Source organism: Nelumbo lutea, chromosome 5, assembly GCF_056320005.1.
Source record: "Nelumbo lutea isolate HS-2025 chromosome 5, American lotus-T2T, whole genome shotgun sequence".
NCBI lineage: Eukaryota > Viridiplantae > Streptophyta > Magnoliopsida > Proteales > Nelumbonaceae > Nelumbo > Nelumbo lutea.
The window spans coordinates 2,316,142-2,333,976 of record NC_142688.1 but is presented as its reverse complement, the minus strand read 5'-3'; the positions used below and the strand labels follow the sequence as shown (position 1 = coordinate 2,333,976).

The 17,835-nt window shown below is 39.6% G+C and overlaps 1 protein-coding gene and 1 long non-coding RNA gene across 2 annotated transcripts; both read left to right on the top strand.

Annotated features, from left to right (window-relative positions):
* The first annotated feature begins 1,342 nt into the window (after positions 1 to 1,342).
* On the top strand, positions 1,343 to 3,303 carry LOC148849800 (scopoletin 8-hydroxylase-like). Its single transcript, XM_088947342.1, has 3 exons — positions 1,343 to 1,983; positions 2,107 to 2,431; positions 2,696 to 3,303. Exons 1-3 carry the CDS (start codon positions 1,418 to 1,420, stop codon positions 2,936 to 2,938), a joined length of 1,134 nt encoding a protein of 377 aa, XP_088803468.1. The 5' UTR covers positions 1,343 to 1,417; the 3' UTR covers positions 2,939 to 3,303.
* A 5,825-nt stretch (positions 3,304 to 9,128) lies between these two features.
* Positions 9,129 to 11,298, top strand: LOC148849799 (uncharacterized). Its single transcript, XR_016099980.1, has 4 exons — positions 9,129 to 9,518; positions 9,629 to 9,689; positions 9,804 to 9,861; positions 11,265 to 11,298. It is a non-coding gene; the product is annotated as an uncharacterized LOC148849799 (long non-coding RNA).
* The last annotated feature ends 6,537 nt before the right edge of the window (positions 11,299 to 17,835 follow it).

The window sequence follows — 17,835 nt, the reverse complement described above, 5'->3', positions numbered from 1 at the left end:
ATCTCAAATCCATCTTCACCTCCCTAGACCCCAATATTGACCCTACAAACATTTATTAACAAAATTTTCTAAACCTGGATCATACCTTTTGTCAACAACTTCTTTAAATCCCAAAATAAATGGATGAAAACTAACATTGAGAGGAAGTTTTGGGACTGACCAACGATGATTTCTCCTTTATTTTATGTTGTTTACAACCTTAGCAATTGTTAAACTATGAGAATTTATGGTCCTTCTTCCTTTAACTCTCTATCAAACATAAAGAGGTATTCTCATGGAGAGGGTGAAAGGGTGAGTTCAAGTACCATCTAATGGACTAGAATAATAATATTAGCTCCCATACCGCCCCCCCCCCCCCAACCACCTAGAAAATGATGGAGGCTTAATGAACCAACATACTCTAGAGATCAACCCTTGCACAAGAAATTTTGGTTGGGAGTGGGTGCATAGTAAAGGATAGGATTAAGAAATCCCATACCTCTTTCATAACAGGGCTTATATATAAAGTGGGGGATGTCTCCAAGTTGTCCTATGAGGAGATCCATGGTGTGTTGAAAATCCTCTTATTGAGCTCTATCAATCTCTTTTCATTGTTGCAGATAATAGAGATACATTAGCCTAGAACTACATGTAATGAAGAGGGAACAAGTGTAGTAGGGCTGCAAGTTGGGTCGGGTTAGGTCAGGTTGAGGCCAACCCTAAGTTCTAAACCCCCAACCCTAACCTAACTAAATTCCTTCAACCCTAACCCAATCCAACTCAACCCAAAGTCAACTTCGGGTTGGTTGGGCTCAGGTTGGGCCCAACCCAACCTTCTTCCCATCCCTCAAAATCTTGTACAAACTTCTTAATCTCATATTTTAACTCAACTTTCACTACATATATTAATCATATGTTTTATTAGTATTTGTTTGTTGATGTAGTTATTGGTTCTTTAAGTACAAAATTTAGAAAAAAAAAACTGTTTGAAATGACTATAGTTTATTACGAGTTATAACTTACAATAGATCTTTTATGGACGGTAAGCTATGAGTGACAAACAACAGATAAAAGATAAAGAATAAAATATTCAAAAAATATAAAATATGTTATTAAGGCTTCTCATGTCATTAAGGTTTTAATATTTCCCGGGAACCAAACAGTCCCTTATTGTTTTGGGTGGAGGGTATAGGCAAGTATCAACTTTTATTAGGTCAAGTGTCTAAGTGTCCAATGTCCAACATATCATTAATTAGATTTGAAGAAGTCAAACTCCAACCTTTCATTTAATTAGGTGTACTAAGTTATAATGTAAGTGGCTGTCTATAAAAGAGGCTTCTTCAATGACATGAGATCCGCATTGAGCTTCATTATCATCGACCAGGAAGAGAGATACATACGTCAAATACATAAGAGCCTTGCTCCATTGTTTGCATCCATGGATGCTATCAACAAGTCATCCTCTTCCTCCTCCTTTTCCTTCTCGTCCTCTCCTGTAGTCTCTGCCTCTCATCACGAATCCGATGTGTTCGAATTTGTGGTGAAGAAAGGTTTTGGAGTGAAAGGACTAGCTGATTCAGGAATAACCTCTGTACCCCCACGATATATCCACCCTCCAGACGAGAGAATTGATAGGAAGAAAACAATTGATGCATCACCATTTTTGGGCTTACCTATTGACTTGTCCGGGTTGGAAGGAGAGAAGAAGGATGAAACTATTGCTGCTATTTGCGAAGCTGCCTCCAAGCTCGGATTCTTTCAAGTGGTGAACCATGGAGTGTCACTCCAAGTCATGGAACGTGCGAAGCAGGATGCACATACTTTCTTCAACCTGTCGCCGGAGAAGAAAGCCGTCTACTTAAAGGGAAAGACGCCCTGCCCAAACGTCTTTTACAGCACCAGCTTCTCGCCGGAGGCCGAGAAGTCTCTTGAATGGAAAGACTACTTAAGCATGATCTATATGAACGACGAAGAGGCTATGCTTTTCTGGCCGCGTGAATGTCGGTTCGTATTATATTCCTTAATTTTATTTTGGTTGATGTTTTTCTCCCGTCTGGTCTGACCCATGCTTGCAGAAAATTCCTTCTCTTGGTTCATAGATCTACTAACTGGTATATATGGTTGCAGAGAAGCTGCGCTCGACTATCTAAAAGCGGCAAGCAAGATGATCCAGGGGATACTGGGTGCTCTCCTGAGGGGACTTGGAGTAGAGTACGATGAGTCTCTCCTCAGCTGCTACATGGAAGCTAAGGCTGTGAACATGAACTTCTATCCACCCTGCCCGAACCCGGAGCTGACGGTAGGTGTAGGCCGGCATTCCGACTTGGCAGCCCTCACCATTCTCTTACAGGATGACATCGGAGGCCTCTTCGTTAAGGTTGAAGACGGAGGGTGGATAGAGATTCCTCCCGTGGAAGGTGCAATTGTAGTCAATGTGGGTGACACTTTGGAGGTACGTGATCGACTGCTGCGAGCGCTTCTTAACTAGGGTTTTGATTCAGTGCCGAATTGGGATCTGATCCTCACACAACGCGCGCCTCACACCGATTTCATAGACACGTCTCATGCATGCATTGAAACATTTCCCGGGAGATATTCCTAATGCATGATGGTATGTGTCTGTGAGGTCGGAGGCGCCCTCTGTGACGGGAGATGTTCCTCGCAGTGCCTGCCTGCTTAAAAAAAAGAACTGATCCAATACGATAAAATATTGCAGATACTGAGCAATGGGAGGTACAAGAGTGCGGAGCATCGGGTGATCGCCAGCAGCACTAGAGCGCGAGTTTCAGTCCCTATTTTTGTAAGCCCACGACCACACACCATGATAGGACCTTTGCCGGGTCTAGCGGAGAAGGACGGCAAGACCGTTTACAGGCATCTCTTGTTTGGAGAATACATGACTAACTACTTTGGTGCGGCTCACCAAGGGAAGAAGACTCTAGACTTTGCTAGACTCTGAACACATCACCCATCATCATATGCCGTTGCAGTCGATCAACTATTAATTTGTAGTATGAACACAAGAAATAAGGTCTATCTCAACCATATGTGATACAAATCACTTTTGCAATTTGCAAGGTACCAAGTCCTGGTGGTTGGTTGGGAAGACTTCCTGCAACTAGTTGTAGTGGAAGTATGGGCTACCCCTCGTGTCTGACCCCATGGAAAAAACAACAAAAAAGAGAAAAAAAATTTTCCAAATACAAACCATGAATATCGATGGAATTTCATGTATTATTGTGAATCCACCTTGAAAAGTGGATGAAGTGTGAGACTTATGTGTATTCTTTTATGGTAACAGGTAATTTGGTTTACTTTCGTTTATACTCGCAAACAGTTCGGATTGAATTGAATGCCATATAAAACGACTCCGGATTTTTTGTCCACGATAACTCTGTTCATGTCTACCCACAACACACTACCTCCGTAAATTGAGAATATCTCTCCCTGCATAATATTATATAGGAGGATGAAATGTTCTCCATGTGTGACTGCAATGTTATGTGGGTAGATGTGGGCAGGAGATCCACACTCATATAAACTCAAGTTTAATTCCTTTTTATTCGGATCCAAATTAAATCTTATCCATTGGATTCTGTCGAATTTAAATTATTACAATCAGATGCTGAATAACATTAATATATTAAATTAAAAACTATTAATATATTGTATGCTATTAAGGTTACGTTTGGAAGCCATGCAAATAGAGTGTAAATGAAAATATGCATATAATGCATTTCAGTCCACACAAATGCAAAGTTGGGTTAGTTTTTCATTAACAAATTTGCTTCTTACCAAACAAATTTTAATTATAATGGATGCAAACATTATTCCAAATAAAGTAATATGCCTTTTCTTGGGTAAAATACAAAAAACTCCCCTAAGTTTCTGACAATCATAAAAGCCTCCCTTATAGTTTCATTTTAACAAATACCTGTCCTGAAATTTTGAAAAGCTTAACAAAAACCTCCCTTTCACCACTGTCCCAGACGAAAAACATTAGATTGATGCACCAGTCTTTTCCAAATACCCATTCTATTCTTTTATAAATTATTTTACATATAAAATTACTGAAATAATCCCATTTTAATTAACTCAACAAAAAACATATTTCAGTAATTTTGTATGTAAAATTACTGAAGTGATCATTAAAAGAGGTTTTTGTTGAGTTAAAATGGGGTTATTTCTGTAATTTTGTATGTAAAATAATCAATAAAAGGGTAAAATAGGTATTTGGAAAAAACTGGTGTATCAATCTGATGTTTTCTGTCTGGGATAATGACGGAAGGGAGGTTTTTGTTGAATTTCTCAAAAGTTCAATGGAGGTATTTATTAAAATGAAACTATAGGGGAGGATTTTATGATTGTCAGAAACTTTAAAGGAGGTTTTTATATTGTATCCCTTTTTTTAATTACAATGAACCTAGTTACATTCACACTTTATTTGCAAGTTTCCAAATGCAGCTTAATAAATTTAACTAAAAATGGCTTTAATATTAATTCATGACTTTGATATTGTATATCATTATATGAAATATGACAAACAGAATATAGTGAATTTTTTTTTGAAATTAATCTATTCTCTTTATTAAAAAATAAGACACTCAACCAAACTCTATTTATAGATAAAATAAAGAGTTTAAAACTTTATATATATATATATTATAATTATAAAAGCATATACATTGTTTTTTCCTCCACGTGGATTATAGATTAACAGTTAAACCATTTGGGTCAACCATAATGTTATGTTTATAAAAAAATAAATAAAGGCTTGGTAACCCGTTCAACAAATCTAACGGGTTACTAATTCAACTATTCGGTTCAACGGGTCATTGACCAAGCTAAATGGTTTTCTGTGACATGGTGGGTAAAAGTTGATCGAACCCGCAATTATGACTATATTATCTGTCAAAACCAATATGGAAGCAGTTTGTTCGAATCTGAATGTTCTTCTGCTGGCAGGTCCTGTTATTCTGGATTTCCGTGGTTTGCGTCTAGCTGCTGGTATTAAGACTTTCTCGTTTTCTTCTCTCAGTGAAAGGGGGATGTATTTGGTTCCTACCTGGTTGGCCGACATGCATCGTGTCAAGTGCATTTTGTATGTTAATCATGGTGACGATCAAACAGCAGTGTTGATCATCGCCATGTAATAAACTCCCTGCCTAGCTATTGGGTTTTGTTTTCATCTACGCCAAGTCCAACTATATTAGTTTAACCATTCTTGAGTAGGGATATCTATTTTCTCCATTTCGGCCAGTTACTCCTCCCGGACTCCTGTGGAAGTTGTCTTTGGTGGGGTGGAGAGTAGTTTTGTTCTGCTCCATTTTTTATTATTTTTTGTTATATATAAGTAATAAATAAATAAAATAATATAAACATAAAAAATTTCCACTTATTTGATTAAAAAACATAAGTTAAATAAATTATCAATTATCCTTTTATAGAATTTAAAATATCATCAAATTCAATATCAAATAGATAATAATATCTATATGATTTGTAAAATCCTAAAACCCATTCCCATACCAAAATACATTTTTTAATAAAAAAACCACCTCATTAGAACGAATACACAATGGTTAGGGTAAAAATGAATTTGCATTAGCATCCTAGAGTGTGCCCTACAGACGTCTTACAGCTCATTCCAGCAATATATTGAAAACATCTTCCCATGGCAAGTAGTGAATATTCCCAATGCACACTAAGATGTGCATGTGGGGCGCCAATCAAATCTTGGTGAAAGTTGACATCTCGAGATGGGAATGGGCGAGATTGGCTTCTATACAATGCTCCAATTGCCTTTTTACAATCTGTATTGGGAATATCTTCCCATAAAATAAAGGAACTATAGCTGATAAGGGCAACTTTTGAGCCCTAATATCAATAAAAATAATATTTTTAATATAATTTTTGAAATAGGTTAATTTTTAAAAAAAATATATTAAATAAGAGCAAAAACACTTTTCATCTTCTTCCTCATCCAAACCACTGAATAAATCTCTCTCAAGATTAATAAATATTATTCATAAATCTCTACTTTTTTGTTCTTTACTTCAAGGCTTTTTTTGGAAGAATTCCCCAAGCCCTAACCCCTATTTTGGTATGGAAATAGGATTTCAATGGGCTAAACACTGCCTTGAAGAAGAAACCTATCAATTGAATCAATGCACCAAACATTAGAACAAGGATCCATATGTAATTAGTTTGTGAGATAGTTGAGGCACTGACGTCAATTTCATAAGCTGGAAAAGAGTACTTGGCTTTGATTGTAGTAGATGATGATTGAAACCACCCCGCCATCTAAGATCCCAAATCCTTGCATGGTGAAAGCAACAACAATGAAGGTGCCACGAGTCTTCTTGTTGGCATACTTGGAAATAATCGTGGTAGAAAGTGGGTAGTCACCGCCAATGCCGAACCCGTGCCAAAAGCAAAATAAAAAAAAGAGAGTCGCCATTATGCCTTTTGGAGCACTTCCAAAAGAAAGCCCTAAAGTGAAAAACAACGTTGAGAAGGACAGTCATTTCGGATTTGTTCTTTTAGTTCAAAATGCCAACATGAACCATTCTTATTGGTAGGTTTGTGCATCCCGTGAACCCATGGGTTCACAAGATATGAACTCAAGAAAGAGAAAGAGACTAGAGACCAAAGGTGGGGACATTTGTTCAGTGGTCTAAAGGAGGAAGGAGATGAACAATGTTTCTACCATTTTTTGATATTTTTTTAAAATAAAGTTACCTTTATCAGTTATAATCCCACATATAAACAATGAGATATTCTTATTGGAAGGCTATAAAGGCTACTCGAATGAGACCGAAGACAAATTCAGGATGGGCTAGGATAATAAATCTATACTACTTTAAAGAGCACAAATGGCCTCAAGAAAGTTTTTGGATTTTTTTAGGACAAAATTTACCCCTCTACATTTAAATTTATTGGTAAAAAGTGAGGGCAAATAAGGTAATCGATTATTGATATTAAATGAGTTGAAAAGAGATAATTTTATGATATTCAATGCATTCAATTCCCTCTCAATAAATCCAATATTTAGTTTATTAACTTGAATTCATGTTCATTGAATCTTATATTTAAGTTAATTTTGTTTCTTCTCTCTCATCTTTAAGTTCTATCAATTAAATCCATATTTAATAAATTAATAATTCCAATAATATAAAAGCTTATACTTTATCTAACTAGAAAAAATAGAGTTTTCATCTAGGTGGTAGTGAGAAATTAAACCATTTTGGGTCAAATGGGTTAATCCATGTTGCCACGATTAAATAATAAAATTTAAAAATAGATCAAATGAAAAAAATATAAATTAAAAAAATTTGGGAACATTTTTAACATATTAAACAATAATAAGTATGATAAATAAGAAATATTTTTATTAATGATTGAAATTGAATGTAAAATCTAAAACCAATTGGAAATAAAAATATTTTCATATTCTATCATTAAATCTTATATTTAAAATATAGTTTTCTCATCATTAAACTCTTATAATTAAATCTAAAATATTAATTTTAATAGTATAAAAATAAATATTTTGAAAAGTAATTTGAAACAATATCATTTTCTTCCCTCCTGGTGGTGGGCAAACAATTCAATCATTTGGGGTCAAATGGATTAATCAAAATTTCCATAATTAAATAATAAAATTTTTAAAATAAATAAGTATGAAATGTAATAAGTATTTTTATTAATGATGAAAATGGAATGCCAAATTTAAAATCTACCTAGAAATGAAATGATGTAATAGTCAAATAATAAAATCTTTAAAAATAGAAAATACAAAAAAAAAAGATAGAAAAAAATTTGGGCACATATCAAATGTTATATATTTATAAAAAAAATAAGATATTGGGTACACCTCTAATATTATGCATCCATTATATTGAACAAAAATATGTATTATACATAAGAATTTTTTTTTTCAATGATGAAATGTAATACAAAATTTAATGTCAACCTACAAATCAAACTATTTTTCTTTTTGGGTGGTGGGTTAGTGTTTTGGGTGAAATTAAATGATATCATAGACAAACAAAAATTAAGTGTGATAAGTAAAAATTATTTATATAATGTAAGTAAAATATATAATTTAAATAGAAAATTATAGTCAAAGTCGGTTATACATTTAAAATTAGGTTGCAGGTAGGTTTAGAAACAAAAAAAACTCTGACAACCAACTCTACATTTCAAATTATAAAAACCCTCGCCATGTCATTTGAAGCTTATGTGGCTGTTGACAACATAGGACTCTTAATCCATGCTGGACAAAAAAAAAAAAAAAACATATATGGAAAATATGTTTTCAGCTTCTCTCCCACTCCCTCTTGTCTCTTGATCTCCCTCTCTTCTCTCTCACTCTCGCAATCATCTCTCGACCTCCTACTCTCTCAAGCCAAGAGCTTCTTATGAAATTTTATCAAATTGGTGTAATGATTTTTGAACTACACCAAGTTTGTCTCGAGACTAAAAACCATTTTTTCATATTTTCCAATCACCTAACATTAAAGGGCAATTTCAATATAAGCTTTTTGTTGTGTTTAACATGGATTAAGAATTCCATAGAGGTAATAGCCAAATAAACCTCCAATGACATGATAATTTGAAATGTAGAGCCGATTGTTAAAATTTTGTTGATTTCTGGACTAACCTGTAGCCTAATTTTAAACACCCAAGCTATAAATTTTCCTAATTTAAAATTAATCTCGAACCAAAGCTATTTTCTTATTTAAATAGTGGATCATTGATCCAACTTTTCTAAAAGACCCATGATATCATAATTGAATAATAAATGTTTAATAAAAGATAGAACACCAAAAAAAAAATGTACAGAATTTTATCAAAAACATTTAAGAACATTTATAATGTTATATATTCATCATATTAAATAAAAATAATTGTTAAAATAAAAGACTATTTTAATTTATGATAGAAATGAAACACAAAATTTAATAATAATAATAATAATAATAATAATAATTGTTATTTGGTACAAACATTTAAATTTATTTTTAATGTATTGTTACATTTATCAATTTTCAATTTCTATATATATGACATATCTAAAATTCAAATAATTAACATCAACAAAAATTTCTCATAAACAACGCGTGATTAATTATTAGTAAATAAATAACAATAAAAAATCGCAGCAGGAGAGATCGGATGATCTTCCCACTGGGCACAACCCACAATCGCCCCACAGCAAATCCCTCGAGATGTTTCCAATGCACGGGGATGATGCGTCTTAACAGTTGCTGGTTCAGATCGAGATATGCTGGAAACTATAGATGTGTAACAGTTGCTGGTTAGAAGTCTGAAATAAACCCAACGGCTATTCTCGACCTAAGTTCCAGAATTGCAGCAACGGAGAGAAGCTATTAAAACCTTGGATGGTGAGGAATAAGCGGTTTGACGGTTTCCCATCTGTCTCCGGCGAAAACCCCGTCTTAGTCGCAAACATTAATCGCAAGCACTAGTGTTGCTCTTACTTCCACTGAGGCCTCTAGTATGCATAGATCCCTGTAAGTACTAAGTATAATTCGTCCATCCATCTGTACAAGCATACATAGTAAGAAACGAGTCATTTGGTCATATATAATGTTACCCTCTTAGCTGTTTTCTTGTTTTACAGAGCCAGAACACCTCTTCGCTTGATTGCAGATTCTTTCTTTAAATCCAAAGCGCATGGAAAGGTACTTTTCTCTCCTCCAAAATATGAAATTTTGAATGAATATCAGGAAGTACGTTCGATGATATCACATGATCTTGATTTTTCCCCTTTTAATGTAACTACAAATGTTGATCAGAGGCGAAGGAATGTGGCCGAGAGAATGGAATCCTCCCTAACCTCTGCAACTTCAGGAGGTATTTATTCAGTGGTTCTGTTTGTTAAATGGGTTAAGGAAAACTTTTATAGGGTCCCTTTTTTTTTGCTTCATAGGCTCACGAGCCACGGTTTTGGCGTTTGGAAATCATATAGCACTGAATGAATAATTTCAACTTGTGTTCAATAGTAATTTGAGGCACGAGTTTATCATATATTCTGATAAAAATGGGATGGAGATCGTTTAAAAATTTTGAGATCTGTGTAGCAGCTGCGTTCACCACTGCAAGTCTGGCTGTTGGGAATCTGCCGCACCAAGCTACAAATAATTTGACTTCAGCAACCCTCGTAAGCATCAAAGAAATTGTGAATTGATAAACTAGACAGAATAGAGTGTACAAAGAGATCCAAAAAAGACAAAATACACTGGACTACCTCCTTCAGCAATCTGGCGAGAAGACTAACTAAGCAACTATGGAGATCACCATAGAAGAACGATAACTTGCCTTTCCATTTCCCAAAAAACCAGTGAAACCTATATCTTTACCCAACTATCCTAAGACCGAACTCTTTTCTGTACCCTAACTATGCAGCCAAAACCATTACACCAAATAATATTTTAACATATCTAAATTATATCCTATTAGTTATATTATATATAATTAAACATTTTAGAGGCCATTGCTTGGTCAATGGCAAAATCCCAGACTGTATTAGTGAGAACTGGGGTTCAAGTTAGAGAGGGACCACCATCATCATCATCATCATCATCAAGCCTTATCCCAACTAAATGGATCAACTACGTAAATCCTGCTTTGCCATTCCATTCTATTTGGTCTACCCCATAGCCCTTTTAGCCCCTTTAACATGCAACAAATCACTTCTTTTTACAGCTGCTGTTGATAGTCTAAGTGTACCCTGATTTGCAATTATTATTAAATTTACATATCATATATTCCATTTTAGTCCTGCTTATTTTAAAACCTTTTGTGCCATCTAGGCCACATCTAGTCCACTTTATGCTAAATTTAGGTGATTAGGTCCATATCTCTAGTCCACCCCCATCTAGGCCTCAGATGGCTGGGGCCAACATTGGGTAATGGCCTTTATCATAAAACATTTTCAAGTACAAAAGTACAAATAATATACCTGAGATTGCCAATAGGTGGCTGCCTATAACCACATTAATGATAATTTAAAGAGAATGCTTACTAGCTATCAAACATGTAAATTGATGTAATTGGTGTTGGCTAGGCAAGCGGATCACATAGGTGGCACTTTAGATACACTCACAATGTATGTGCTTCTGTATATGTGTCTTTGTTGGGAGTGGGTGTACATGTATGGAATAGTTCAAGTAGAACCCACAACATTTACTCCCTCCTCTATCTTTATGTTTTTGTACTTCAAAGATTACATAAGATTACAATATATTTGTTCACAGGCGACACAGGTAATAATCCTTTTGGACTCAAAGGCGACACAGTAGTTGCATTCAAAACTAAAATGTAAAGTTAAGCAAATTAAACCAACTATGAATGCAATGCTGAATGATACCAGATTAAGAATGCTCAATGTTTCCTAATATTGCTTCTATAAATCCCCGGCAACGGCGCAAAAAACTTGATGTGTTGCTCATTGTGACACTAGCAAGTGCACTAGCCGTTCAAGTAATAAAGTAGAGAGTGAAGTATCGTTCCCACGAGGATTTATGAAACAATTACCAATACTAAATTGAGCATTTCTTATCTGATCAACAAATAAATCAAAACTCTAATGAAAGCTAAGAAATCCTAAATTAAAATCTATCTAAATCATTGGCCCAATTGCCTTCAATTCAGGTTAGAAGATTAAGCAGTAAATGTCAATCTCAGAATTCAGCAATCTATCAATTTGGATCATTCGAATAAATCATGATTGAGCCTTGATTTGGTGAAACCCCAAGGTCATGAACAGTCTCTCACAAGCGCATGTTCATCCTATGCATGAGTGACGGTTCTTCTATCTCTAGCAAGAATCTAATCCCCATGCATGCATTTCTTCAAACACTTCTAAGGCATCAATTCAAATCTGAATTGATCACCAACTGAATTGTGCAAGTTATCTCTAACCTTGCACTCAACTCAGTTCTTGAATAGTAGATCTGAATTCCTAGAGTCTCTCTCAAGCACTCTACGAATTCCAAGCTGTAGATTAATTCGCCCAATCTGAAAATTGCAGATCTGAATTCTCTTTCAAACAATTCAGATCTTGCAATCTCAGATCTGAGAATTCAGATCTGAGTTTTGAAGGTTAGTTGGCCGAATTACTCTACAATCACACCCTTATTCAAGAAACTTCAAGTACAATGCATGACCATTTGAATGAATCAAAAAGAATTAGATTGCTGAACTGAAATTTTACAAGCTGAAATACATCAAGGAAGAATGGAAACAAGGAGAAAGAAGAAAGAACATATAACTAAGAAACTGAATTCAAATCAAAAGAGAATGAAACTACAAATGATTTATTACAAAAGATCTTTGAATCACAAACCCTCAATTCAAACTCACCTTCTTCTTCTAGCTTGCTTGTCTTGAACTTCCTTCATCCCTTCTTCTTCTTCTTCCTTGCGCCTAGCCTTCTTCTCTTCTCTTCTCTCAAGGTGGCCGAACCTCTAAGAGTGGGAGAGCCTTCCTCTCAAGCAATTGAACAACTTTCTCCCTTCCTAGAGGCCTCCTTATATAGTTTTTCAAGGGGGCTCTTGCTCCTTCTTGAAGCCTCTAGAATGGGGTGTATTACACCCCTCATGAACCTTCTAGAGTGCTCCCTCCTTCTCTTCAAGAAACTTCTAGGAGTTGCCGCCCCTAGCTCCCTTTGGGCTGCTATTTGGGCTACAACTTAGCTTGCTTTTGAGCTCATGTGGGCTACACTCTAGGCTGTTATTTGGGCTAAAAATGGGCTGGGCCGAAATTTCCTTCTTGCTAGGCTTCTTCCCTAGGATTTTCCAAAGAGTTTCACTTGCTCTTCTTGGGCCGAATGAAATTCTCTTGCTCTCATGGCTGGGCCGGGCTGAACTTGATAAATTTTGGGTTTTCTTTTCTTGCTTTTGCCTTCTTTTTGTTGATTTGGCTCCCCTAAAATCTTTCTTGCAATCAAGCTAAAATAGGGCAAAATTTAATTAAACCATCATAAAATTTCATGCAAAAACCTCATAAAATATAGATAAATTGTAGGTTCATCACCCACCTACCCCTAAACCAGTCACTACTTCCACCTTGGCACCCTACTCCGGAGCCGGTTAAGGCCTCCCCTCAGGGTGGACACCCTAACCGAGGAGAATCCTCCCAACTCCAGAACCCCCCTAACAACCAGGCCACATCCCCAGGCCGAAGGGAAAGGAAAACCACCCCCGCCTCGCAGCTCGCAGGTGGGTTGGGAACCTCGCCCGTAAAGTCAGCACCTCGGCGCTCCAAGCCTGAGTTCCCGCTCACAGAGAACCGATTCAGCGCCCTAGCAATAGACAACCAACATTCCAGGCCCATCAAGCTCGGCAACACAGAGGCCAGCAACGCTAGTACCAGGCCCACTCAACAATGAAGGCGCCGACGAAGTCGCCGAACTACCACCCATATCCTACCCGAGATCAGAGGTAAGGAAGAGACGAACTCAGACGAGGTAAAAGCTGCCCCAATTCTCTCAATTCCTTCCCCCCTCGCATCAAAACTCCTATCAATCCCCATGCCCAGAGACTTCAAGCTCCCACCTTTGGACAAGTATGATGGGTCCTTTGACCCCAATGACCACGTCGATGCTTTCCAATCCCAAATGCACCTCGCTAGGGCCAGTGAATCATGCATGTGTGTGGCCTTCACCACCACCTTCAGGGGGGTAGCCCGCACTTGGTACAGGAACCTGGCCCTCGGGTCGATAAAATGCTGGGCCCAGTTCGTGCAGGTCTTCACCACACACTTTGTCACCAGCGGTGCCCCAAAACCGAGGAAAGCATCTTCGGAGTAGTCCAGAGAGAAGGAGAATCCATCTGGGGCTACATCAAGCAGTTCAATGAATCGTGCTTGCAGATACCGCGATTAGACCCCGTGGTGCAGCTCGCGGCGGCCAAGAGAGGAGTAACGCACAAGGAGTTCAAATGGCACATGGTAGCCAGCCAACCCGCGACCGTGACCGAATTCCTCAAGCTCGCAGACAAGTTCATGAGAACAGAGGAAGAGATCAACCAAAAGACCTAATGCGGGGTCGAGAAAAGGAAAAGGAAAAGAGAAGGTGAGCCCTCCAACCTAGGTGACAGAAGAAACCCAACCCGGGAGGTGAAGCCAAGCCAGCAGTCCCGAAGACGCCCCATACGTAAAGTGGCCACCTCGCTTAAATGGGAATCCAAACGAGAGAAATAATAATCTCCGGGACGAGATAGAGGGACTCATCCGTCGCGGATACTTGAAAAATTTTGTACAGCATAACAATAATAATAACAATAAGGCAGGCCGACAAGGGGAGCACGGAAAGGATGCCCCCGAATCCAACAGTAGACCAGTCGAAGCGTTGCAACGATAGCCTCCGGAAGAGAGGCCAGTTCGTGGAACCATCCATGTGATAGTGGGAGGTTCGGTGGTAGTAGGGTGTACTTCAGCAGTAGACCGGACGTCAGTTCGCGAGGCAGCCCGAGAAGGACAGAACCCTCCAAAGAGGCCGAAGACAGAAGAACCGATTTTCTTCACGGAAGACGATGTGCGAGGTGTCCACTACCCCACGATGATGCACTTGTTATAAAACTAAGGATCAGCGACTTCAAAATCAGTCGCGTACTTGTGGATTCAGGTAGTTCGGCAGACATCCTCTTCAAGTCGGCGTTTGACCAGCTACAATTGCAGAGAAGCGAACTGAAGCCCGCAAAAACTCCTCTGGTGGGCTTTAGTAGAGAGGAAGTCATGCCCCTCGGGAAGATAACAGTACCTGTGGAAGTCGGTAGATGGCCTTGTGCGGTCAGACTCAACCACGATTTCCTGGTGGTCGCGACCCTCTCCCCATACAATGCCATAATAGGGCGGCCAACTATGCATATTCTGCGGGCAGTGGTCTCCATCTACTATCTGGCAATGAAGTTCTTCGGTGTGGGGATAGAGCGGGGCGACCAGTTTGAGTCCCGCAAGTGTTATGTTGCCGCCCTGAAGGGAAAAACCAAGGCAGCCGACGACCTTGAGCTGGAGCGGCCTACGAAGCAGGGCAAGGAACGATCTTTGCCCATAGAGGAAACGGTCGCAATCCCGACCTTAGCTACAGATCCGGCTCGAATGCTACAGATCGGTGCTTCCGTCAAGGAGCCTCTACAAACCGAACTGGTGAGTTTCTTACTTCAAAATTTAGATATTTTTGTATGGTTCGCGGCCGATATGCCCTGTATTGACCCTGGCCTTATAACTCACAAACTTAATACTGACCCTGTAGTCAGACCCATTAGACAGAAAAAACGCAACTTAGCCCCAGAACGCTGGAGGGCGATCAACGAGGAGGTCGAAAAGCTCCTCGCAGCAGACTTCATAAGGGAAGTTCATTACCCGAGCTGGGTAGCCAACCCGGTACTGGTGAAAAAGGCAAACATCAAGTGGCGCATGTAAATCGACTACACTAACCTGAATCGAGCTTGCCCAAAAGACTGCTTACCCCTCCCCATAATTGACTGCCTAGTGGACGCGACCTCGGGACATGAGTTGCTAAGCTTCTTGGACGCCTACTCAGGCTACAACTAAATCAGGATGGACTAGTCCGATGAGGAAAAAACTAGCTTCATAACCGAGTTCGGCCTGTACTACTACAAGGTCATGCCCTTCGGACTAAAGAATGCTGGGGAGACCTTCCAAAGACTTGTAAATAAGCTATTTTGGCCCTTAATTGGCATGAAAATAGAATGTTATGTAGACGACATGGTCATCAAGACGCAGTTCTCACAGGAATTAATACAAGACTTAGATTTTGTCTTCCAAATTCTACGTCGATTTAGCATGAAACTGAACCCTAGCAAATGTGTATACGGTGTCACATCAGGTAAGTTCCTAGGGTACATTGTCAATCGGCGAGGTATTGAAGCCAACCCAGACAAGATAATGACCATCCTACATATGAGACCACCCCGAAAAGTAAAAGAAGTTTAGAGGCTAAACGGCCGCATAGCCGCTCTGAGCCGCTTCATGTCCAAATCGGCAGACCACTGTTTATCTTTCTTTAAGGCAATCAAAGGCAAATGGTGCGAATGGACCTGAGACTGCCAGCTCGCACTCGACGAGCTAAAGAGCTACCCCGCTACTGTGCCAACCTTAGCCAGGCCCGAGGAGGGCAAGGTCTTAGAACTGTACCTCTCGGCAAGCGACGAGGTGGTCAGTTCGGTACTAATAAAAGAAGTAGATCGGGTCCAGCGGCCCATCTATTATATTAGTAAAATTTTGCAGGGAGCAGAGACGAGATACTCGCAGATAGAAAAGTTAGCATACGCACTGGTAATTGCAGCTTGGAAACTCTGCCCATATTTCTAGGCTCACACCGTCATCGTCTTGACTGACAAACCTCTGAGGCAAGTCTTACTCAAGCCCGAGGTTTCCGGTCGGCTGACGAAGTGGGCCATCGAGCTCAGCGAGTACGACCTCCATTATAAGCCACGAACTACCATTAAGGCCCAAGCCTTAGCAGATTTTATCGTCGAGTGCACGTTCAACCTCGAAGCCCCTGGGCCGGTTGAGCCCGAGATCCCTAGTTTGGGTGAACCCGGAGCTCCCAAGCCAATAGAGACTGAACCCCGTGAAGTAGCAGCTAGTGTGGCATCTCTCCTGGTTAGGCCAAACACGAATTGGGATGAGGAGCCCTAGATTCTTCACATAGATGGCTCCTCAAACCAGCAGGGCAGCGGGGCTGGAATAGTCCTACGTGGCCCGGGTAGCACAAAATTGGAATACCCACTACGCTTTGAGTTCGCAACATCCAACAACGAGGCAAAGTACGAGACACTGATAGCCGGGCTGAACCTAGCGCAAAAGGTAAGAGCAAAGCACATAGTTATCTGTAGTGATTCCCAGCTCGTGGTCAACCAGGTTATGGGCGAATACAAAGCACGCGAACTCTCTATGATCGCATACTTGGCAAAAGTAAAGAAGGCTCTACTCAACTTCCAGTCACACTTCATCAGGAAAATCCCGAGGTCAGAGAACACTGAGGACGATGCCTTGTCCCGGTTAGCCAGCATCAGTCACAACGCCATGAGAACCGTGTACATAGAGGACTTACCTTGGCCTAGCATTCTCGGTGGGGCAGAGGAGGTCGCTCCCATCCTTAAAGCAAAATCGAGCTGGATCGACCGACTCGCGAGCTTCTTGCTAGATGGAACCCTCCCTGCGGACCACAATGCAGCCAAGAGGGTGCAGCGCCAGGCAACCAAATACATCATAATAGACGAACGGTTGTACCGACGGACCTACACGCTCCCCTACCTGCGTTGCTTGCGACCTGCTGAAGCCGAGCTCGTACTCCACGACACTCATGAAGGTCTATGCGGCGGACACCTGGGAGGCAAAGCCCTCGCCCAAAAGGCACTTCGACAAGGATACTACTGGCCAACGATGAAGGCAGAAACTGTCGAGCTCATCAGAAAATGCGACAAGTGTCAGAAGCATGCCAATATCCACCATCACCCTGCCGCCAACCTCAAATACCTCACCAGTCCATGGCCCTTCGCACAATGGGGCATCGACCTCCTGGGGCCATTACCGCCAGCAGCAGGTGGGAGAAAGTTCCTAGTGGTGGCAGTAGATTATTTCACAAAGTGGATAGAAGCTGAACCTCTGGCAACAGTTACAACCACAAACATACGAACTTTTTTTGGAAGAACATAGTATTTCGCTTTGGGCTACCTTGGGTACTGATCTCCGACAACGGCAAGCAGTTTGAGCATATCAAGTTCCAAGAATGGTGTTAAAATATGGGAATTCGTCAGAACTTCACATTAGTCGCACACCCGTAGGCAAACGGTCAGA